The 24,721-nt window shown below is 37.7% G+C and overlaps 1 protein-coding gene across 3 annotated transcripts in view; it reads left to right on the top strand.

The window, feature by feature from the left end:
• LOC150091747 (cyclin-dependent kinase 14-like) overlaps positions 1–24,721 on the top strand; it is a 205,235-nt gene that overhangs the window by 65,659 nt on the left and 114,855 nt on the right. For 2 of the 3 annotated variants that reach the window (XM_090385502.1, XM_090385511.1), the window contains exons 3-5: positions 2,427–2,473; positions 8,210–8,450; positions 8,845–9,026. In XM_090385502.1, coding sequence (XP_090241628.1) covers positions 2,427–2,473; positions 8,210–8,450; positions 8,845–9,026 — 470 coding nt within the window. The remainder of the gene's footprint in view (positions 1–2,426; positions 2,474–8,209; positions 8,451–8,844; positions 9,027–24,721) is intronic. The other variant, XM_090385519.1, reaches the window with a different exon arrangement.

A 24,721-nucleotide genomic window follows, 5' to 3' on the forward strand; every position in this document is an offset into this window, starting at 1 on the left:
TCGTAATATAAATAAACTATATTGCGAAGAGTACCCCTTGGGCTTTTGGTAAAAATTAACGGTATCCATCATAGGATTCCATATGAGCAATCAATCTTTTCGTACCATTGCAATAAAATACAACACCCTCCATCAACCGAGCATGATGTAATCACCAAACAAAAACGTCATGGTATACTATAGCTTGGAAACGTTCGGGTAAATTGCAAAAAACTGACGATAAGCGATCGAAGGGCTCAGAAGTATTGTCCATAGGTCCAGTTAGTCCTCATCGACCGCTATCAATCAGAAGTTGAAGAAGGCCACAGGATCTGATGTTAAAACGATACGTAAAAGGATGATAAGTAGAGAGCAGCACGGCACCGGATTTTAGGGAAGAGCTATAGACAAAACCCAAACATTACAGAACACAATGCACAACGTTGAGCCTCATGGACAGCACAGTCGGTATAATCACCGTCCTCCCCACAGCGGGTGGAAAAGACCCGGGTTCGAATCCCATCAATGAAGTGAGCAATTTTTATGGATCTTTTTCGCAATGTAGCTGAATTAGTCGGTGTCAGGCGAGGGTGGCACGGTTTTTTCTCCCGAAAACTCGGGTTTTTCATCCAGCAAACCGACTACAGAACATCCATGCAATTTATAGACCTTATATACGACGCAATACAGCCTAACATTCTACAATAACCAAACACTGCGTCGACTTATCGTGCAAACCCCATTGTAATTGGTCCTTGGAACGTTGATTCGCGGTACACGGATTTCATATTTTATGGCCGTGTTTGGGTTTGGTGTTATCCGGAGAACGTTATTTGCCAGAATGTGTCATGTCGACTCAACTGTAAAGTAGGGCGGAAGTACTGTCACCGCCTGGGATTGTTTCTCGTGTTTTGTGCTTCAACTCTTGGTCATCGTTGTTGGAATAATAAATGCCATAACGTAGATTGGCATTCTGGACAATTTCGCTCTTTCTACTCTGTGGCAGCAGTATGGGAAGCTTCTTTAGCCTGCTTAGAGCTCCGACCTTGATCCTATTTAATACTTTTCGGATTTCCATACACTACCATCAAGGAGATTGTAGTGTATGGTAGTGTATCCGCCTAATCAAGGATTTAGGGGATCAAATTTATTCAGTAACATGAATTCAATATAAACTAAACAAAAATACTAACACGGTTAATAAAACTTATACCTAAAAATTTCAGACATTTGATTTTTTATATCAAACCGTTTAAAATAAATCTTATTGTTGTAGTAGGGTTTTAGGAGCATCAGCGATTAAGGCCATATTGCTCCTTGTATATTGTCTGTAAATTGCGTATATTCTGAGGTCGATTTTCTGTTTTCTGGAGGAAAAATTAGAGTTTCAGGAAGATAAAACCATGCTGCCCTCTGAGACCGACTAACTCAGCCACGTTGTGAAAAAGGCCCATAAAAATCCCTCTCGTCATCGACTGGACTCTAACTCGAATCTTTTTCACCCGGTGTGGGGAGGACGGCGATTTATTTAAGATATTTATCATAAAAATATCTTAAATAAATCCGAGTGAGGAAACACGTTGCTTGATTTGACAGAAAACTGACCGCAATTTTAAAACACTTATACACTGACTTTGACAGTAACCACAAAACATAATTGGCAAATTTAATTATAAAATTTTATAATCTCTTAATTTTTTAAACTTAAAAATATAATTAATTTATTGACATTAAACTTTCATTAATATGATATGGATAAATTATTTTGATCTTTTTTTTTTCTTTTTCGCAACCGAGTTGATATTGCACACGAAACGGAAGGAGAGATCCTTCGTGGTAATGAATTAAAGAGAAGTAAACGTTGATAATTCATACTGAGTCGAAGTAAGTCGAAATAAGCTGGCGATTTAAAGTACGTGAGATGCCTTGTATATTGAGATAAAACACGGGATACGGGTATTTCAATCTTTGGAACTTGAAACAATGATTAAGATAATATAATTCCTCATTCACAGTCCCACGGGGATCTTTTCTGGGACCCTTACTGCAAACTCCGAATTTGTACTAAGGACTTCAAGAATAGCAATAACATGATTAGGTATTGTAAGATATTAAATAAAGCTAAAAATACTATTCGGAGTACTTTACACGTATGTCTATTATCTATTCGGGATATTATGAGAAGCCTATTTCAGAAAAATTTTAAAAAGCTTCAAAAAGGTCTTATGAAAACGGTCTTAAAATTATTCGAATTTTTTTAATAAAAATGAACAGTGGTGTGTACATTGTGGATTCAGTCTGTAGTTTACGTATAACCGGTCAGAACTGAAACATAGGATTCATAAATATATGAATCAAAGCATGAACAGGTAAGCTGACGATTTAAAATACATTTTACATAGCTATTTTGCAGTTTATTTAACTGTTTCTTTATTTCTGTTATCCAGCAGTGTCCAAAGAAGAAATCATTCCAGAATTCAGCCAAGATAATGAGGTAAGGATAACTCCAGTGAACGTTTATTTTGCCTAGAAAGTTACAGTGTAGCATTACGTACTGGAAGAATATTAGGATTTCTTGATTTATATTTATTACCCGCCAGCGTCACATGCCAAGTTGATACCACTGGGAAAAGTCCAGCAGCCATAACACGAATCGAATATATCTTCGAAACTCGGGATAGTCGTACACAGTACGAAACAGTCTTGTAGAAGAAGCTTCGAACATAAAGCTGAGTTCATAAAATGCAATTTCAGCATACATATTATTCCATGTTGCCAAGGAAGGGTGTATATATATATATGGAACACGTGATGTCCCTCAATCGCCATAATCAAAGTCGCCAATGATCTCCTGCTTAACTATTGATATCTAGCTACCTATAGTAAAGACTAATTGCGCATCACGCTTTCCACCGAATCGCAATTTCGAGTAAGTTCCATACAAGGAAAGCTTTAAGAGGTAGCCCGGCTTTACTCTTGTGGTATCAGATAATTAAGTTTACGGGAGAAAGTTCACAGATTAATATTTCGTGTCCCCTCGCTTTTGGCCACGTTAGCAAGTGTCTTATGGGACGGCACGCAGTCATGTGACTACCTGGTGACCGATGAACGAAGGAATACGGAGCAATGTCGCGCTGGCGCCGGTGTCTGCGCCCTTCTGTGTCCTTCCGTTTATAGGCGGCAATCAATCTTTAGCCCATTTTCCGTGACATTGATGTGTTGTCCTCCCGTGGGGGACGTAGCCCATCCGGTACTTCTTATAAAGAGATGGTGGGAGAGAGTACTAGGAGCCTTGTTTTCTCCTCCTTAGCACCTCCAGGCTTTCTACTGTCGAGGATTTCTGTAATGGAAGAGCTCAGTAGCGATCGCGTCTTTTTTTTCTTTTCTTTTTCGCAACCGAGTTGATATTGCACACGAAACGGAAGGAGAGATTCTTCGTTGTGATGAATTAAAGAGGAGTAAACAACCTACGTATGCTAATCTAGTTATTTTGTTAATTTTCAGCTCTCTGAGGACCAAAGAAAATGAATAAACATTCGTGATGTTTATTGGTTTTTGCCTCACTACAAAATTATATAACATTAAAAGATTCATCACTGAGTGGATAACGAAGGATTCATATCCTATCGATAATCTATGAGATTTATTGAAGACTTCAATTATTCCTTCGGCGATCTACAAATATATCCCACCTACGCCACATGGCTTGAGTTGCCTTGGCACTGATCTAATAAGGAATTGCCTCTGTTGTCTCGCCTGAAATTTTAAGACAATCCTAACTGAAATTATATTAACCACCAAGCTTTTGGGTGAAAAATCGTCTGCAAGAGTCCCAACTGCACATCCATTCTTATACATTACAGATTCATATTTCTTTGTAAGGGAAGGGGGAGAATTTAGATTAAAAAGAAAATTTATTTGCTTCCAAAAAACAGGAGGAAAAACTTGGTCCAAAAATTATCAAGGAAATCGAAAAAAATACCATGAAATGTCTTCTTAGACGCACAAGTTCCTCTGGTAAAATATCAGCTAGTGTCATCTTTCTAACTGAAATAGACTTCTTCTATTGGTTGATTCTTCATCAAATCAAACAAAAAATGAAAACATTAAAGAAGCTCTTCTTACTAAGTAACGAAGATTCATATAAGTATTATTCCACCAAAAAACAACCAAGTATATTCAATAGTTGCGTGTTTATTCGGAGAGTAGAAAATTATAATTAGAAGAAATATTATAATTGAAAAAGTAGCAGTAACTATATTAACTAATCGAGTTTTCAACATGAAAAGCATTCTTTGATTTTTGCCAATCATATATTTGATAAATATATGATTGGCAAAAATCTGGTTATATAACATCAGTGAAGATAACTGATTGTGATAATGTTAATCAACAAGCATTCAACTTTGAATATGAGGACCGTTTTAACAGAAGATTGCGAAGAACTCGCATTCATAAAATTTTCAACAGGTCATTGCTTAACTCATTTTAAGATGGACATTATCATGAAGATTATATTTTTAGTGCGTTTGAAGAAACTAAATTTGTTTATTTTTATTTTAAACATGTTGTTGTTCCATATGTTTTGGATAGAATGTCTCTGAAAGAATTTCACACCAAATGCTCTGAGAAACATCAGAGGAATTCCTTTTAAGTAGAAGCCGATATTGACGTTCGGAAGAGATGTCTTAGATCAGACATAGGCAATGTCGATGACGTCATGAAAAGGTAATGACGAATTATTTCAAAATAAGTATCATTGCCTTACGACATCGTAGCTATCGATTTCACCAATTATCTTATTAGAGATACCAGACATCAAGAGTTGTAATTTTTCCCTCGGGTGTGACGTAAATGAGCAAATTAAAGACTGAACAAATAAACCCCTCTTCAATACTGATTACATGTAATCCAGAAGAGATTACATTTTGATATTTTCCTCTATTAAAATTGGTTAATGCGAATGCTTATTAGGCCAAATTATTGGACGCAGTCAATTTTCAAAAGAGATATTTAAAATTGAAGTACCTTTGACTAATTACAATAAGTGTGAAGCAATAAATGTAATATTTATCCCAACAAATAATATACTGATCTTTAAAATTCAGCAGTAAACTTAAGCCATTTTATAGTTTTGATGATAAGTTTTTTTATTTTAGTTTTTCCACTGCACACTTTTATGGCGATCTTTTTCAGATAATATATCCTATAATATGCATTTATCCGAAATGCCATAGATTACCTAAAATGCGCGATTCTTTTGCTAAATATAATGTTAAAAGTCACTCGAGTGAGCATGAGCAAATCAGCAGTCATTTAGATGCATGAAAGATGGGAATAGTGATTCCCTGATATATTTCTGAATCGTTCTTTGCCTCCATACGAAAACAAAAGGTGTCGACAATAGACAGAGACACCTGGTGTAGCTTAAGAACTGGACCGAGTCCAAAGAAAGCTTAAAGGCTTTCCTGCTTTGTTTCCCAATGTCTCTGTAATCTCGCAAACGTCCTATGAAGCACGGACATCCAGTAATTTATCAATATGAAAGGCAGCACTTGGAAACAGAGGGTCTTTTCCTCCAAAAGGTAGCTACTGCAGTTCTTTGTCTCTTGTCGACAAGGGGTCGTTTTCCCTCCCTTGTACGTCTCTTTGACAGGGTTAATACCGCAGGGTCTATCACGCGAACGTTATCTGCCTTTTCTTCATTTGTCTTCCGGCTACAGACAACCCACAGACCTGGTCCAGAAAGAAATATTTCAACAAATCAAAAGGAAGGATGATGGGGAGTTATATTGGCTTGTTTTGAGGAAATGGTGTCCTGCCTCCGTATGTTGACTTTACTTATTTCTGTGTACCACTCATTTATTTTGCTATCAGAAAGTGCCTTAGCGACCAGTCAGAAAGCAGCTGATTTATCTAGCTCTTCGTAATATAATAAAAATTAGTATTAGCCTTTGTTTTAAAATAAATAAAAGGAAACTTGAAATTAAAACAATCTAAAAACTTTGTGCTGCATCAAATTGTCAAGTACGCAGTCAAAATATGATCTGTAGTGAAATTACGCGAATTTTCGTTTATCAAGATACCCGTTATACACGCTTATTGGGAACATTGTAACCTCACTATAAAAATGTGGCGGTGCAGCATCATTCTGACACAAAAAAATCTGGTTTTATTTCTCTACAACTTTGCTATATTATCGCTGGTACTTGATACGGTTTGGCAAAGAAGAATGGACAGTAGTCTTTCTTAACAATAATAGCATTATTATTGTTAAGAATGTTTTAGGAGGTGTTAGCTTTAGGACTATTTCCTGATTACTGAGCCTGTTGTGTTTTAGTTCTTGCAGTTTGTAACGACGAAAGATAGGTTGGCTTCTCAGAACCAACCAGACGTTTAGCTGAAGTAAATTAAGTTCATGGCTAACAAGACCATATATTTTATTGGACTACGAAAAAAGAATTACGAGCACGCTCAATTGTTGCTGTACTTATAGCAGGCATCCTGGATACTTTCCTTTACAGCTGTACCTGATTTTAAATTCGCTATACCAGTCACAAAAGGAGTGCCCACTGGCTGATATTTTTTCTCTTCTTACCCCAGAGTCTTAAGTAACAGGAATCACAGGTTTAGTGCGATGTGTGAGTGCACAAAAACACTTTCCACGGTTGAGACACCATCTTCAAGAAGACTATCTTTTTCGCTATCTTTATTAGTTTGTTTTTTATTTAATAATAGTTTTTTAAATCGAAAACATTATTTGTAATCATCCTGTATATTCTCCTTATTTACTGACTCACTCTCATACGCTCACGGAACAAATTAACCTACAAGGTTCGCGATAATCCAACTCATAATCAAAGATCTGAAAACATTACTTTCTATCTTTCCTTCATATTCTGCAATGCGTTTCTCTATACAAATTATTCAAGCTGCCTGTCAAGAGAAAATAACTTCCTCCAAATGCACTTGCTAACGATTATTTTTCAGCCGAACAAATTTTAATAGAGAGTTACTCAATCGCGCTCTGGAATTCACTACGATAGGAAATTGTGTATGAAATTACTTCATATAAAATTCTTAAGTGTGGCCCCCATACGTACGTGCAGCGGAGAAAGCACATTACTTCAGTTACTCTGCCTAGCAGCTGGTCTCTGCAGAGAAATCACATTTACAGGAGCAGATCAATAGAGGAATAGTTTAAATTAGCTCATTGCAGCAAGCGCTGGATGGCCTTACACGGAAAATGGTGTGATAAGTTAAGTAATCTAAGCAGAAAGTGGGTCTTTGCTGTATAAGCAATTAATGCCTGATGTTGTGTGTTATGACTAGTGGGGGAAACTGCCTGTGGAGATTGTAGAGAAAATTGCGTTTAAAGACTAGGATAAGGCAACTAAATATCCGATAATCCAAATTAAATAGGACATTAGAACCACAACTGATTTGGTAACTAGAACGAACACTGTGAGCTTTCACTTGAAAAAGTGATAAAACGGAGTTCACCTAAACGTCGTGCAGAGTATATTAAAATGACACGCAATTAGACACTGATTTCAAGAGCTCATCTTTTACGTCTCTATCAGTGTTTACTAACAGCGGAATGTTTCCGATAGAAAGAACGGCAAGTTTCCACTTCACATCACGAAATAATCTCGAAGGGGTTTATTACGTACTTTTGCTGGCCATTATATGATTTCATCGATACCGCCGCTACCCACAATTGCCAAAGCATTCACGAAAACCAGTTATCTTTCTAACCCTGACACTTAGAAATCGATCTGGCGAAACTTGTGACCCTTACCTCCAATATATCTCTTACGGTGAAGGGTTGCACGCAGCCATGCAGAAAGCAATGGCGACCTAACCTTCCATTCTTTTTCCGGGTAATTATCTATCGGCCAGTTAGGCCGCTGATATCCGAGATCTGGGTGCAGCTGCCTATCTCTGCTCAAACAAACCACGCCACCGAAGTGTAACAACGGTTGGAAGGATATAGTTAGCGATTAGAGGCGCAAAGTTTTTCCTTTAGTGATAAGTTGACGATAAAAAGCAGAGGATAGTAAACAGAAGGGGAAAAAAAAATCGATGTTCGGTTTTATATTTAGCAAAAGAAGGCGAAAAGAAATTAAACCACGAACGAAATAAGTAATAAATAATTGTGTATTTCTTTTAGCTCCATATCTATTAGGAGAGACAGATGGTAAAATTCAATGTATCTTTTCCAATTCAGAACGTTGAAGTGAATATGAATGGGCTGGAAGACAGCCGGCCAGACAACCTCTGTCCGTCCTCCATAAATACGGATTGCACGCAACTGTCTGATACCGTAGACAACATGCGAATCTCCGGGTGTCCTCTGGAACCAAATGGGAACATCCTTCCAGCCGTGTCCTCCACTCATCGACCCCTTCCCCGCACCAGTTCCAGCCATAGTCACCTCGACCGATATCTGAAGAAGTTTGGCAAATCAGGTAAGATAATAACTGAAGTTTGAAATTTGCTTGCACGGTCTATGAGGAAGATATTCAGTTATGTCATATTTTGGTTTACACCGCCCCTCGCTGAGGTGAATTGGAATAAACAATTTAATTTAAATTGCATTGTCAAAAGTGTCCGGACACCCTGGGATTTCGGGAGTGGGCTGACACGTTATTAAGGAGTATATAGATAAAAGTGACCGGTTAATTTTGTCAATGCAGTGTATATTTAAATGAAAAATCACCTTTACATAATTACTCGTGCCCGACCCTTCATCTCAAGGGAAGTGTGCTCCAATTTGAAAAATTCTGTTATTATAAATCATCTAAAAATGAAATAAAATAAATAAATAAAAACATTTATACTTGTTTTTGTTTTTCTTACTAGTTAGTGGACAACGGTCTCCAGTCAAACGACAGTGGTCAGCAGGTGAATACCCGTCAACCCGAGACTTCCAAAAAATTAATGATTATGACGTCCGACCCCGTTTACCGCCACGACCCAAGTCCGAGTTCTTCTGCGTAGGAGATCCCGGTAGATATTCGAGGAATTCTGGTTTAACATACGAGGTAAGTAATCTCTAATTTTCGGAACAATTCCTTCAAAAACATTTTTTTCTTTAAAATCTTCGTAATGCTTGCCAAAAAAAGGATCAAATGTAATTGAAATTCCCGGATGATTATTAAGAATTCTTTCAAGTTTCTCGACACGACAGCCACGTCATTTTTCTGCTCACAGTGGGTGGGTTTTGATGGAGCAACCCGGATGACCAGTGGCCATAAATTCTCATCTTCCGTAGATGAAGATAAATAGCCCTTCAAAGGAAAGGAGTTCACCTCTCCTATCTCTGAGGCAAGAGTGCGGATTATAAATTATCCGGGGGGTTCTATCCACATAATTACGCACACGATAGATGAGAAAAATGATGAAATAATATTCCAACAAAAAGAAAACATTTAACAAATAGGACGGGAGGGTTATTCCAGTAAAGAATGAGGCCTTCTGCAACAACAAAACATTCCCAAGATATAAATGATCGAATTATTGTAAAAAATGGTCCAAGTGTAGAGTTCAAAGCGAAGGTCTTGCTATGGCTCCATATTTCTCAGGGTAAGCTAATTGCATTATAACAGCGGCCATCAAAAAATAACACAGATGACAAAATCGGTATCTCTAAATCACAAACAATTCGCTTTCCTATCATAAAAAATTAAAAGAAAAACAGGCAAAATTCAAATAATAAAAATTGTTATTGCTAATTCCAAAATTAGATTTAACTATTTATTTTTAAATTCCTTATTCTTTAAATGGCTTTAAAAATAGATTATATATTTAAAAAGGTTTTATAGGTTTAAGTAATAGGTTTTATATACGCTTTATAATGGGTTTTATGGGTTCAAATATTTAACAATGAAATATATAGGTTTATATATTTAATTTCTATAATTATGAAATAAGTAAATACAAATACGTTATCCTCTCAAAAGTATTTGGGACAGTAATAATGTTAAATAACATGGATTTTTTAAAGAATTAAAGTGTGGACGCAACGCTGGCCTATATAACAGGGCTGATTCTCATAAACATTAATGATCCTTATAAACTATAAACATTCTGTAGAGCCGACTCACGCGATCAAGCCTATCTCATAAGGCTTGATCGCGTGAGTCGGCTCTACAGAATGGCTGAAAATCTCATGAGATTTTCAGCCATCCGTCCAGTAAAATTTCCATTACTAACGAATTTTTTAGTAAAATATCAAAATCAAAGCTACATGAAAAGAATTTGAGATTACTAAGATTTTTAGAATACTCACAGTTTGATACCCACAGAAGACGAGGGGGTTTGCTTGCTTCCTTTTCCTCATCACACGAATGTAGGTTTTGTTCAGTGCTCTTTTGAAGACAGGAAAATATAACACTCTGATATACTTCCGTGTTTGAGTGCCAATTTAGAATAAAATTTTAGTAAAATGATCGTCCATTTAGTAAATTTAATGGGAGTAACACAGCATCGCTATCTTTTTCAAGATACACAATTCGTGATGGTAACTCGAAATGAAGAATAAACTGAAATTTTGGAGTAGCTTCTACTAAAATGTCAAGGTCCATTAACAACATTCTATCTATTTCTTTTGTAAAAATTCGAAAGGATCAATCTATGAAAAGAAATGTAGAAATATTAATTTTACAATTTTGAACAATAATGATATTACAATTTTTTAAGGGCTACTCTGATTCAAAAATGTCTTAATTTTTATCGCCTTAATTCCTCTAGTCTCATTATCTAAAATATATATATACGAAGGGGAGTCAATGGAAACAAGAAACTCTGGAGTAGGATGATCCTCGCCTAGAACAAACTCAGGGCAAAACAGTCAACACCAAAAAAATTACACACGAATCTTCAAAGTTGATCGGTGATGTGCCATCACAAAAACAAGAGACCCTGACGTTTGGCTGACAGTGTCATTTTGTTACACGACAAGATTCGGACACACATGCAGCTCAGACGATTGCACTCATCTAGAAACCAAGCTGAGAAGTCACTGAGTATCCTCCGTACAGTCCAGAATTGTCGCTATGCGATTTTCATTTTGTTGGAAGAACGAAAAAAATTTAATATAGACGATGAAATAAAAAAAAAAGTAAAGTGCAGCCATTATCAACCCACTGCAGGATGGAAGCCTCCTCAACAATTCAGGGAAATGGACCATAATCTGCCACGCTGGTCCAGTGCGGGTTGGCAGATCGACCGTATACAGCAGTCAGGGGCTTGAACCCCGGTCTACTCAAAGAGCGTGTGCTACTGCACTCCCGCTCCTGACCACTTGGCTACGGAGGCCGTGATGAAATAAAAGAATCCGTTAAATAAAGATGCCAACGGCAACCAAGACTTTTTGAAAAATAAAGTACCGGATACTGGCAAAAAATAATGTTCGTTTTCCTTTGACTCACCCTTATATAACCTTTGTATAACAATATTTTGTATAATAACTTTAGGTTGCAGCTGTCTCTTTCTTTCTACCCTATTCTCATTGGCTAGTGTTTTTACTGATCGTACAAATTACTCCTGTTCTATATTTAGAATTTCCCCGTTCGTAACTGGTTCGTGGGTATTCGATCCTTCGTTTTCAGTTCTAGATCTTCGTTTTTTGTCCTAGTAATAGGGCCTCCCCTCCTCTGTGACCTCTACTTTCTACTACCGTTATAAACCATCCTCTAGTGCTGGAGGAGTTTTACATTTGAAATAAACAACTATTTCATTCTTAATAAAGCCCTTTGGAAAATTATTACTTGAAAACTGATCACCATCATAACCTCTGGTGGTGGTCACTTCTCAAGGATCTGGTTTATAATGACTTTATGTAACGATCAAAGAAATTTAAAATGTTGTTGTATATCTCTTACTAGAGTTTCTGAATTTGAAGGTTTGGCTTATCATTTTTAAACAAGGAGTATTTAAGTTGATACCAATTATGGATTTTTTAAAAACTTCTACGGTTTAAGAAACTTGAGTGTATTCTAAAAGAATTTAATGACATTCATTTTAGGAAAAAGGCATATATCACCTCTGTGGTACCTTTATTAGAATATGTTTCACGTCTGGTCCTCTTCCTACATGCATTAAATTACGGCCTTGGAAGAGAGCCAGAAGAATTTTATTAGGTACTTACGCTAAAAAGCGGGTTTAGACTATTAATCTAAGCCATATGTTAATAGATGTGTCTATTTTAATATTATGTCCCTAACAGATGGGAGACAGTGTCTCGATATTAGACTTCTTAAAAGATTAAATGACGGAAAATTAGTTTTTTTTCGTCCCTTCAGAAATTAGATAACGAATACTACGAAATCTAGGATTAATTATTGACATTTCAACTTTTTAATGGGACAGCGAAATTAATACACTGGATACCGATCGATTTCTTCTTTAAAATATTTTAATTCGGAAATAAAAAATATATATTTCTTCGCCTGAATGCTTATCTGGATTTTATTTTAGAAATTTAAAAATATCCAGTGTTACTATTCTAACTGCTACACTTAAACAGCCACGCATTTCTAACTTCATAAAACAGTAGGATGACAATTATCTGAAACATTTATTATCTAATCCATAAGCGAGCAAACTCGCTGGGAGTGATGAGGGACCAAAACTCCAACCAAGAACACTTTATGTTATATAATTGTACTGTCTCGTATTGACGCTTGCAAAAGTGTCAGTGTGGAAAGTAAAGACCGAAAAACGAAATTTCTGGATATGCCATTGATCCGATTCAATCAAGGCACTGACAGAGAGCACCACTTACAATGTACATTCAGTAATCACTGAATTATGACCACCCCATTCATAATGGACTATGCCGCATAGGTCGCAGTATAAAAAGTCAAACAGCTAAGCTACAGTAGTTGCAATTTGTCATGTAAATCAAAATGATAAAGTAGCAGTTATGAGACGTAATAAAGATATCACGGATTTCAATAGGGCATGATTGTGGGAGCTCATGCGTCGGCTGCCTCCATATCGGAAAAGGCACGTCTTGTCAGTTGCTCACGGCGGTTAAGGTGAACAAAACTGGTGTCGAACGAATCAAAACCACCTCCCGCCGACAGAACTGTAAAGTATTACGCAAGGCAGATCTTCGTGGTAAGTGAAGAGAGCAGCACGTTGTATGGACTCAGCGGCAGGTCATTGTGCGACAGCTGCATCGCAATACAATATGGGAAAAACAAGGACAACAATAATACGAGGGGGTATCAAAACTTCGTACCCTGACCTAGATAAAACATCAGTAGGATAAAATATCTTAGTCAATTTCCTGAACTTGCCCTGTATTTGCAGGGCAAGAAAGTTCAGGAAATTTACGAACAAATGGAAGCTGTGTATGGGCGGAATTGTCCATCCTATGACACTGTAAAGAAGTGGAACGGGCGTTCCAGAGCGGTCGTACAAGTGTCTTTCACGAGCCAAGGGAAGGAAGGCCATCAACCTCTAGAGATAGTGAGACGGTTGCAAAGGTTGAGCAGCTGGTGCTGAGCGACAGAGGTGTGACAATTCATTTCATCGCAAATGCAGTGAGAATTAGTTATGAATATGCCCACAGCATTTTTATGACCATCTGCACATGTCTAAGGTCTCCGCACAATGGGTTCCAAGATTGCTGACGCCTTTACAGAAGCAATATCGAATGCAATGTTCTCGCCAACTGTTAGATTTGTGTAATGGGGATGTTGAGAACTTTTTTGATCGGCTGGTAAAAAATGACGAATGTTGGGAAGAATGAAGAAACTATTGCGTGGATGCCGCTTTGATTTGTCTCAGGAAATCATCAATGAAGTGGAATCGTGGTTTCAGGCAAAAAGTGCCAACTTCTATGATCAAGACATTAAACAAATGATCCGTAGATGGGAGAAATGCGTTACTCTACATGGAGAGTACATAGCAAAGGATTAAAGTTCTGTGAAGTTTCACATTTCTAGGTAAGGGTATGAATTTTTTGATATCCCCCTCATAGTTATAGTATTCGCCATATAGTGCAAGGAAGTTACAGGCTTTTGCCGCACTGAAGAAAAAAAAAAAAAACAAGTAGACAAGAAAACACAAATTATATGATTCTCTTCTCATATAGGTAACTATTCAGTTGACCTTTTGAATTTATTCAAACTGTCAGCCTCAACTACCTGTAAGGGAAACTTGTTCCAGCAATCAACGATTCGCTGGCTAAAAGAAACCTTCCTACAATCTAATGTAACCCTAATGTCTGGCCTCTAGTTCTGGAATTCTTTATAACAGTGAAAGTTCCACCTTCGTTCATTTTACTACTCCTTCTCAATGCCTTATAAACCTCAATTAGGTTTATAAGGCATTGAGAAAAAAGTGAGGTGCCTGGTTGCTAAGCTTTGCAGCCCATATAATCGGAGCCTCCCTAATATGGTCGTCCTTTTGCTGATCCCACCATCTCCATATGATAACTTCAATAAATCATCGATAGGACACCATGGACATTCCTGGCTGCCGGTTTCCACTGTTCAGAAAACTTCATATCTGCCCGTATTGTAACTCCCAGATCCCTTTCTTCCGCTACTCTTTTTAATTTAACTCCACCAAGTGGATAATTTATTTTGGTGTTGCTCTTCCGGAAATGGAAGACGTTACATTTTGCTGCATTAAAACTTACGATCAAATATCAAGTAGAAAATCTAAAGTGACCACCACTTCGGATAATAATTTGTAAAATTTATATTGTATTTATTGACACTCACTGCGCAAACAAACTTCCTGAGCTCCACTCTGTTACTTTCTCCAATAGTATGTACACTGCATAGCCAGTTAATAGCGAGTAAAACCCCCGTTAACATTCAGAACAACAGGGCCTTTGTTGTCAGAATGTTATTTGGTTATTGGAACACTCTCGCTACACTCAACACAAAATTATAGGAGAGAATCCCTAGCAAGGTTGTAGTTTCCGAGATACTCACACCGATGCATCTGGCGTCGACTACCAAGCCACTACTTAAATCTTTCCTCTTACCCATTCTCGCACTAAATTGCACACATATTACATCATTATATCTGTTCACCTGCTTTATATCGCATGGTATGACACGTGCCTGTTATTGTAGGAGTGCCCGATTTCATGAAAGGGGTGTATCTAATATTCAGCGCATAATTGTATTTCGTGTATACTAACTAGATTTATAAATCTTTGAATAATGTTGGATAAATGTATTACTTTCTTGGAACATGCAAAGTATATTATAAGTGGCAAATAATTATAAATTATAAGAATTATAATTTATGTATAATTACTAAAATTATAAATTACAAAGACTATTTTTTTTAGAATGTGAAAAGCTGTATATGTGAAACGGCGAATTAAAGGAAGATCTTTGAACTTATTTTATTTTCGCCTCTGTAATGTCGTACGGCGTTGCTGGTTTCAAAGAACTGAATTGTGATTGAAAGAGATCTGTCCTCTTATTAATTACGTATGTATGTTGTAAAATATCAACGAACAAAATTTTAATGAACAAATTAATAAGATATACGCCTTGTTAATTTGTTCATATAACCCCCCTTTCATGAAATTAAAGCCCTTATTCTTGAATACAGAAATCTCATCTGGCATTCCTGTACTATCATATTTGCGATATTATCCTGATCGCTACTGATGACGAGATATAGGCTATTTATTCCCATCCCCCCCTCCCCCTCTTCGTAACATGTTAATGTAGATAGAGTCAAGATGATTCAAAATATTTACCCAATATGTGGAATTGCCAGTCCACGGTTTCCAATCAATGAGTGCTAAGTTGAAATCTCCCATAACAATGCATGCGTACTTCCTTATCCAATCACGTTGCATATAGAAACTACAATCGTCGACATCACAATTGCGATCTGTAGTTGTACACTCCCAATCTCAACTTTGCCACTAATCATCTCACGCCACACAGATTCAATACTCATCTCCTGTGGCATTCAGGGGTAGCTTTTCATCGAAAGAAAAACTTCCCCCTCCCCTTCATTTCTGCCTATATTCTTGTACACATTGAACGTTCGAAAATGAAACTCGTTGTCCCCTATTTCCGAATGATACTAAGTCTCAGCTTAAGCCTATTATAACATTATCTGAAAACCTAACCAACGATTAAAAGTCGTCCATTTTATTCAAAGCTTGTGGAAAGTGAAAGTACGACCTTCATCCATACCACTAACCAATTGCATACCTGTTTTCTCCATATCAGTAGATTCCTGAACTCTTAAAGCTTCTTGAATAACATTAGCAAGGACTCTTGCACCTTCTCTGCTGAAATGTATTCCATCCTTGCAACTAGGGCGGACTTTGCTGGAAAAGTTCTCATACGAAAGCCCTGAAGAGACGCTCAAGCGGAGACCAAATAGACAAGGCTCGTGTCATAAAATCCCTCCAATAGTATCTAATATGACTGCAAGCATAATCACAATGTTTCCTAATTCACAACATTTTTCCAGGCATGGTCTTGCACTTTTCAAAGACCTCCATTCTTCTGCATTAATATTATTAGTACCTACGTGTGTAACCAAAATCCCATCAGCGCCTTGGAAACTGACGAACAAATCGTTATATCGTCGGATATTCCTAGTTTCCTTCGCAATTGTATTCCCTATCCCGGGTCTGAATGAGGAGAGAATCTTCTGGCGTATTACTAGAAATATTATCACTGCTAAGTCACCAGTTTCATTCTGATACAGGGCCTCAACTTACTTTTTCAGCGACTAATCATCAAAGCCTCGATCTTGTCTATTAACGCACCAAGATTTATTAGATTGTTTCGTTCTCTGCCTCTAAAACACAGAAATGATCATGAGTCATACTATGATTAGCTACAAGAATGACCTTTGAATGAATACAGCGCAATCAATAATGCACTGACTTACAAAGGAATCATTAGCAGCATTTCCTCGATGAGTCATAGCTAAGTCGTGATATTTCTCATATTAACTGTAGTTACAGGTATGAAATATTATACACCAGATTTACAAAAAGGGCATACATTCGGGGCACTTCAAACGATATACGTCGTCATATATCGCAAAATTTTACGAGAGTGCAATGTAGTTGCGTGTAAAAATGAAATAGGATTAATTAGTATTTCCATATTCATTTAGGAAATTTATTACTATAAAATTTTTGGTCTGTTCTTTTGGGATTGATATAATTTAAAAGCCATTGCACGTAAAGAATATTAGTTTATTGCGTTGTAAATAAGAAATAGAAAAAAATCAATAATGGATACGTCTTCAGAAATTCTTTACGATTTTTCTAAAAATCGTGGGTAATTAAAAGGATGGGCATACACTAAGTAATCATTAAACAGCAGAAGAGTCAACCGGTGATGTATTTTCTCTGGACAATCTGTTAGAGTAAGTCTACATATCTCTGTTGAGCAAACAATGACAGCCTTTTCTGTTGGATAGCAGAGACATTCTTGCTGGAATTTGAACCTCTCAAGTGTTGCTCGTGACCAAATATTAGAAGAGAAAGATAAGCTTTCTTTGTTTGCACTTACACGCTACTGTGGTTGTCTTGACGGAATCTAAGACACACATCGCTAAGGTGGGCTGAGGGTGAATGCGAAGTTATTTTTGAAACTTTCTGCACCTCATCTTCAAAGAACTCTCTTTTGTTACATTATAACTCCAATCAATAGTAGAATATCGAAAGAGATTAACGGGAAAAGTTTTCAAACTAACTAAAAGCTTCAGACATTTTTACGAACGTTGAAAATCAACAGGGCTATGTTTTTTTTTTTTATCTAAAATAATTAGTACTTGCATGATACTATTAGAAACCATTATAAATAAATGCCAGGGGCAAAGGTTGATGACGTTGTAGAGCGGATATCATCTTTTAAGGGCACAAAAGGTGATATAGTTGTACACGTTGGCACTAATGATATTAAGAGCAGGAGACCGGCGGAATTACTTGACAAGTACAGGTCATTGATGAAAAAAAGCCGTGAATTAGGGTTGAAATTGAAAGTGTCTGCAATTCTGCCCAGACACGATAGGAGGGAGTATATGATGAGAGCCCTGTCAATCAATTCGGCCCTGGAAAGATTGTGCAGGGCTCAAGGGGTAGAATTTTTTTCAGCCTGGTCTGTACATGTTAACAGGAGAGACTGCTTCTACAGGGATGAGATACACTTAAATAGAAAGGGTACAAGAATGTTTGCTGATGCTATCGAGGCAGTGTTAGGTGGGTCGGAAAACTGCTAGATTGGGGGGATACAAGGACTAATAGATTAACAGTAGCCACTGGCAGAGGTGAAAGTGATTCTTGCACTACTTCTATTGGAATGAGCCGCAGCCTGGAAAATAAGATGCAGGATATTTCAGAGACTGCTGGGAATCATTGGGGTACAAGTAAACACATGGGTTGTGTTAGGGTAGCTAAGAAAAAGAACAGGTGCATGTATACTTGTGTGTACACCAATGATAGGAGTTTAGTAAATAAATTTGATGAATTTGAGGTATTGCTCAAAACATCAAAGGCAGATATTGTGGGGATTTCAGAGACGTGGTGTCACACAGATATAAGGAATGCAGAACTGGAATTTGGGGAGTACAATGTCTACAGAAAGGATAGACAGGATAGGAAGGGAGGAGGGGTTATGCTATTAGTTAAAAAACACATAAAATACAAGGAAGTGAAGCCAGTCGACATCGCTGGACAGTGCAGTGTCGAGTCAGTTTGGTGTGACATAACCATTGGGAGATCAAAATTGAGAGTAGGAGTGTGCTATAGGCCTAATGACTCTGATGAGTATAATAAGAAACTGTTCGGAGAAATAGAGTGGGCCAGTAAATCAGAGAGTCTTATAATGGGGGATTTTAATTTCCCAGATATTGACTGGAATTTGGGGGCTGGTCACTCACACAGTAGCAAGGCTTTTGTGGATTTATTGGATGATTGTTTTCTACATCAGCATGTTCGGGAGGCAACTAGAGGGAGTAATACTCTTGATTTGATTATCAGTAGTGATTCTGATTCTTCATGCATTAAGAATCTGCAGATAAATGAACCACTAGGTGGCAGTGATCACAGTGTGCTGAAGTGGGAGTTATTCAAAGAGGTAACTACCATTAGGGGTAAAGGGAAGGGGTATTGCTTTCGTAAAGGCGACTACAATGGACTGAGACAGTATTTAAATTCTATACAGTGGGATCAACTGATGATATTGCCAACAGCAAATTCAAAATGGGAAGCATTCAAAGAACTTATCTTGGAAGCTACTAGGCTTTACATACCAACTAAGAAATATTGTTCAAGGTTTAGGCCTAAATCGATGTCAGATGAACTAATGAGGCATATGGCAGAGAAGAAAAATGCATGGGATACATACAAATTAACACGTGACACAGACGTGTCACGTGTTAATATGATAGATACAAGTTGATCTGTAACCAAGTTACAAAGGAGGTTAGGCAGGCGAAGGCAGATTACGAGAGATCCTTGGCAAGGGATGCGAAGAAAAACAGCAAAGAGTTCTTTACTTATGTAAACTCTAGAAGGAAGGGGATGAATCAGATTGGTCCACTTGAGATCGATGGGTCAACTGTTGATGACCCTGCTCGGGTAGCTAACAAACTAAATGAATATTTTGCATCGACATTCACACATGAGGAGTTATTCAGCGAGGGGAATGCCAGAGGTGTATTCAACTCTAGCAGTAAGCTAGAGAATCTTGTAATAACTGAGAGCAAAGTGGAGGAGAAATTGTTGAAGATAAACACAAGAAAGGCACCTGGGGTGGATGGGATCTATCCAGTTATATTAAAGGAGGCAGCAAAGGAAGTAAGCAAACCCTTAGCCATAATTATGAGAGCTTCCTTGGACTCAGGGGAGGTACCCATGGACTGGAGATGTGCAAATGTGACCCCAATTCACAAAGGGGGATCAAAGGCTGACACAAATAATTATAGACCTGTGAGTTTAACTTCTGTTCCAGGAAAATTAATGGAGGCACTGGTTAAAGAAGCACTGCAGGATTATCTAGACAAGACTTCAGTTATAGCTAGGACACAGCATGGTTTTGTTAAGGGTAAGTCTTGCCTGACCAATTTGATTGGATACTATGATGCAGTCACAAAAGAACTGGATGCAAGGAATAACTTTGATATTATATACTTGGATCTTAGAAAGGCTTTTGATGCTGTTGCACATGGAAGACTGCTGCACAAATTGGAGCAGTGTGGCATTGGAGCCAAATTGCTGCTATGGATAAAGGGGTGGTTGAGGGGGAGAAAACAGAGTGGTAATCAATGGACACTGCTCATCGTGGACTACTGTTATTAGTGGAGTCCCTCAGGGTTCAGTGTTGGGTTCTTTATTGTTTTCTGTATTTATAAATGATATTGATGATGGTATATCAGGCTTAATGTCCAAGTTTGCAGACGATACGAAGGTTGGCAGGGTTGTCAAGGACACTACTGACACTATGCTGCTGCAACAGGATTTGGAAAGGTTGAGCAGATGGGCTTCGAGGTGGCAAATGAAGTTTAACATTGACAAATGTAAAGTACTACATATGGGAAACTGCAACCCCAGAGCAACCTATCAACTCTGTGGTACTACACTGACAGTGGTAGAGAATGAAAGGGACCTGGGGGTGGTTGTGCAGGCAGATATGAAGTTCTCTGAGCAGTGCAGATGGGCTGCAAGAGTAGCTCATGGTGTATTGTCAATGATATATAGGAATTTTTCTAGCAGGGATAAGGAGGTGATTATTCCCTTGTATAAGGCAATGGTCAGGCCACACCTAGAGTACTGTATACAGGCCTGGAGGCCTCATTTCAAGAAGGATGTAGAGCTGCTGGAACGAGTACAGAGAAGGGCAACTAGATTGGTGAATGGGACAAAGGGGTGCTCTTACGAAGAAAGGCTTAAGTTTTGCGAATTACAGTGTCTGGAAACTAGGCACCAGCGAGGTGATCTGATAGAGGTGTACAAAGCCTTGAATGGTTTGAGCATGCTCAATGCTGATGGGATTCTTCCTCTTGCTCAGAATAATCACCTGAGAGGGCATAAGTTCAAATTGAGGAAAGACAGATGTAGGATAGATGTGCGGAAATTTGCCTTTAGCCAGCGGGTGGTTGGTAGGTGGAACAGACTTCCATCCCTTGTCGTGGAAGTTGATAGCCTAAATAAGTTTAAGGCTCAGCTGGACAGGTATTTCGAACGAACAGAGGGGTGAAGTGGAAGTGGTTATTTTTATTTATTTATGTTACTTTTTTTTTTTTTTTTTTGGCTGATGCTGCATAAGCTTGCTTTATTGCATCAAATGCCTCTACTAATGCTAATGTCAGATTTTCAATTTTCAACATTTTTGCTGACTACTGTACATCCACACTTGGATGTACAGTAGTGGGCAAAAGCTTCGCTTGGTAATAGGTAAATGCTCCCGGAATTTTTATACACGGCGTCTTTCTGCCTCTTCAAAATGAAAATAACGCCATTAAAATTCCACCCAACTCTAAAAATTAAAAAAAAAAAAAAAAACCCTGTTCTGGTAATGCATTTTTTCCGTGACATTATTCTAATTTTATTTAAAACAGCTTTAAATTTCATTACAGCAATCTACAACTCAAACAACCTCACGTTTTTAGCGATCTGGTAGCACGCGCCATAAACAGCAGCCGACAAGAGGTCTTTCGTGTGCCATTCCTTGATTTAAGCACGCACGTATTGTTACGTCATCAGAAAACAAAGGAAATTGACAATACCAGTCAGTGACTTTAATAATGGGTGTTGAAACCACTTTCAGTTTGTGGCATCGTTGGAACACCACCAGCATTTAAGTACACCGTTGGGCGAAGGTTCAACCATGAAAATTTTATAACAGTACGCTATCAGGAAATATGTTTAATGACACTAGATCAATAAAACTAAGCGGAATGTTTTAATCAGAAATTCGCTATGCTTGGTGAATTGTTCAATTCGTTTGGTAAAGCCCAATGAAAGAGCATCGAGGCAAGTGATGGATTCTTTGTTTAGCCTTACGCCTGCGTGCATTTCTACACATTTACTTTGCTCTTTTGCATAGAAACTGGGCGTATATTAAGGAAAGTGTGTGGGTGGTTCTCTAGAGAATATTTCCGAACGTAAACCCAAATTACCTCCTTGACACGGTAGAGCTCCGTGGCTTACAATACACCGGCTTTGTTTACCTACCATAATACGGTATAATTAACAGCATGTACCCGCTCTTTCATGGCTCTTGATGCCTCGTTAGCCGTTTCTGTCAAGCATTGCTTCCTGTCCTCCCAAACAAGTGCAGATCGTGTACTACTCTAATTGTCCCCAGTATTTAAGTACACACTCATTACAAGTTTGTGCTGCTACTTGTTTGTCTGTGCACCCGTCCTTTGGGGACTTTATATTGAATGGTGTTTCATCACCTATGTCTAGCAGTTGTGATTAGTGGTATTATCGCTTCTCGACAAAGCTATTTCCCAAACGTCACAGATACGTATGGCCAAGCGATTAACAAGCACGTCTGTGCTTAAATACGATTTCAAAATGACGAAAACATGCCGAAAAAGAAGCCAAAAGACATCAAAACTTAAAATTTCCTTTGAATCTTTAAGAAAAGCAAAGAGAATTTATGACAGAGTAAATAAACACGCCTTAATAGAAGAAAAAAATATAATTTTACTTAAAGTTACTAAATAGCGTTTCTGGATATGCAAATGTACAATTTTTGTATCCTAAAATAATATGGGCAAAAAATATGACGTGATTTCGCTGAAAAAAAACAAGGAAATGAACATTAAATTGAAATTGACATACTTCCTTTCGTTGCTGAAAGAGACAAAAGATTTCACTATCAAAATTTGCCCGCAAAGGGTCAATTTAATTATTGACACAGACAACAAAGCGTCTTTGTTGAAAATGACAAAAATAAAACAAAAACGTTAACCATTCATTGTTGACTGACAAAAAAAAACAATTATTTGTTCATTGTTGAGACTAACAAAAAAATAGTTAACTTTTCACTGTTGAAATTGACATACGATGTATGTACATAGAACTAATCTTATAAAGAACTAACTTCTTCAATAAATATTTGTAATTAAATTCACTGAAGAAATGAGATTATAAACAGAAATTCCAAGGGACAAAACAAAAAATAGCTTAAACATTAGCGTAAACGAAAGAAAATTAAGCTAATCATTCTTTCAGACCGTAGGGGGAAAGGGAAAAAAAAAAGAATTAAAAATCGTGAAATAATCAATAACGAGAATCAGATAACAAGCAATAAAATTTAGCCTCGGAAATCTAAGAAAAATCGCCACATCCTTAAAGATAAAAAAAAAAAAAAAAAAAACTAAATAAAAAACCTAGCAGGCTTAATGTAATATAATAAATGACTTATACAGAGAAAAGAAATGATGGTGCACTTGATGAGAAAGCAGGATTGTCGGTAACTCCAAGGAAATCAGAAGGGAAAAAACCTTCAAAGATAAACAGAATTTCAGATCTTTCTAATGAGATCAAGAGTTGAAGCTATGAATAAGGACAGGAACAAAGTAGGTGGTGGTAGAAAATAGTCATTGCTTTACGCTATCGTCGTTAGTTATATCTTCTACCGCTAGAGGCACTAACGTAGTGTTTGTAATGTGAAGGGGGCCTAGTGGTGGTTATTTCCCGATCCAACGAGACTTTTTTGAAACTGTCGACTTTTTAACAATGCCAGACTGTACCGCTTTCAAATGCACTTTGAAAACTAATTAAATCCTAACCTGATTAACAAAAAGATTAATTTTCCCAAACTATTTACTGTACCGTTGAATCCAAATCGTTATAATAACGTAATAGATTGTTTCCGCGGTATGAATTTGTCACTTTGAAATTACATGGAGAGGGAAGGGGATGCTCTCTCGTGTTATAAACTATCACAATCAGCTGCAAGATTAACGCTGAGCCGTACCGCTGACATTATTCGGATAAACAAATGAAGACGGAGCCTAACTAACTCGGTCTGTTTACAGCAGCCGCATCGCAACCTTCATCTACCCTCCGGTGATCCAACCTCTCCAATTAAATCTTCCAGCGTCTCGTCAACAACCAATCATCTCTGTTATTCCGGGGTGCTTTTCCTATCAATTCCAAACGCCGCTTGCGTTTCATGGTCAGCGATCAGCACCACGTGTTTTCTGGTTGGAACATGCACTATAATGATGGCCGGGGTCGAGTGCTCCACGATGTAAGATATTCTGGAGTTGAGCCATTCGGAGCAGAGCCGATGAGAGCGCATCTTTTGTTCCCTTATAGCGTTGTCAGGGATAAATGAGTACGACGTTCTTGGTGCCCCTCGTTCTTCGTGTATTTTATATCTCGCAGGGCGTACACTACCTTTTGGGAGAAATTACAGGTTGTTCACGAAATCTCTCTCTTTCCTCCCCCCCCCCAAATTAAACGATGCCGCTCACCTGCACATCTCAATAACTTAGAATCTGTTGGTTCGTGCCTGCAGCAGCTTCGATGATTACCATGGCAACGGGGCACCGTTTCCTTTTATAATGGAGATAAGGTCATTTTCCTCTGGACTCTCTGCAGACCTTTATATACGCTTTTCGCTGACCGCCTGACCTTTTATCGTAGACAGTAGGGGAATGTCTTCAATACAAAATGAACTTTGCTTTGGGTATTACGATACGATGCTTGGTAACAATAACAACAACAATAAAAAATTCTTTCATTTTTTGTCGATTC

The sequence above is a fragment of the Mastigoproctus giganteus genome, chromosome 1 (genome assembly GCF_048544385.1).
Source record: "Mastigoproctus giganteus isolate SK-2022 chromosome 1, ASM4854438v1, whole genome shotgun sequence".
NCBI classification, from domain to species: Eukaryota; Metazoa; Arthropoda; class Arachnida; order Uropygi; family Thelyphonidae; genus Mastigoproctus; species Mastigoproctus giganteus.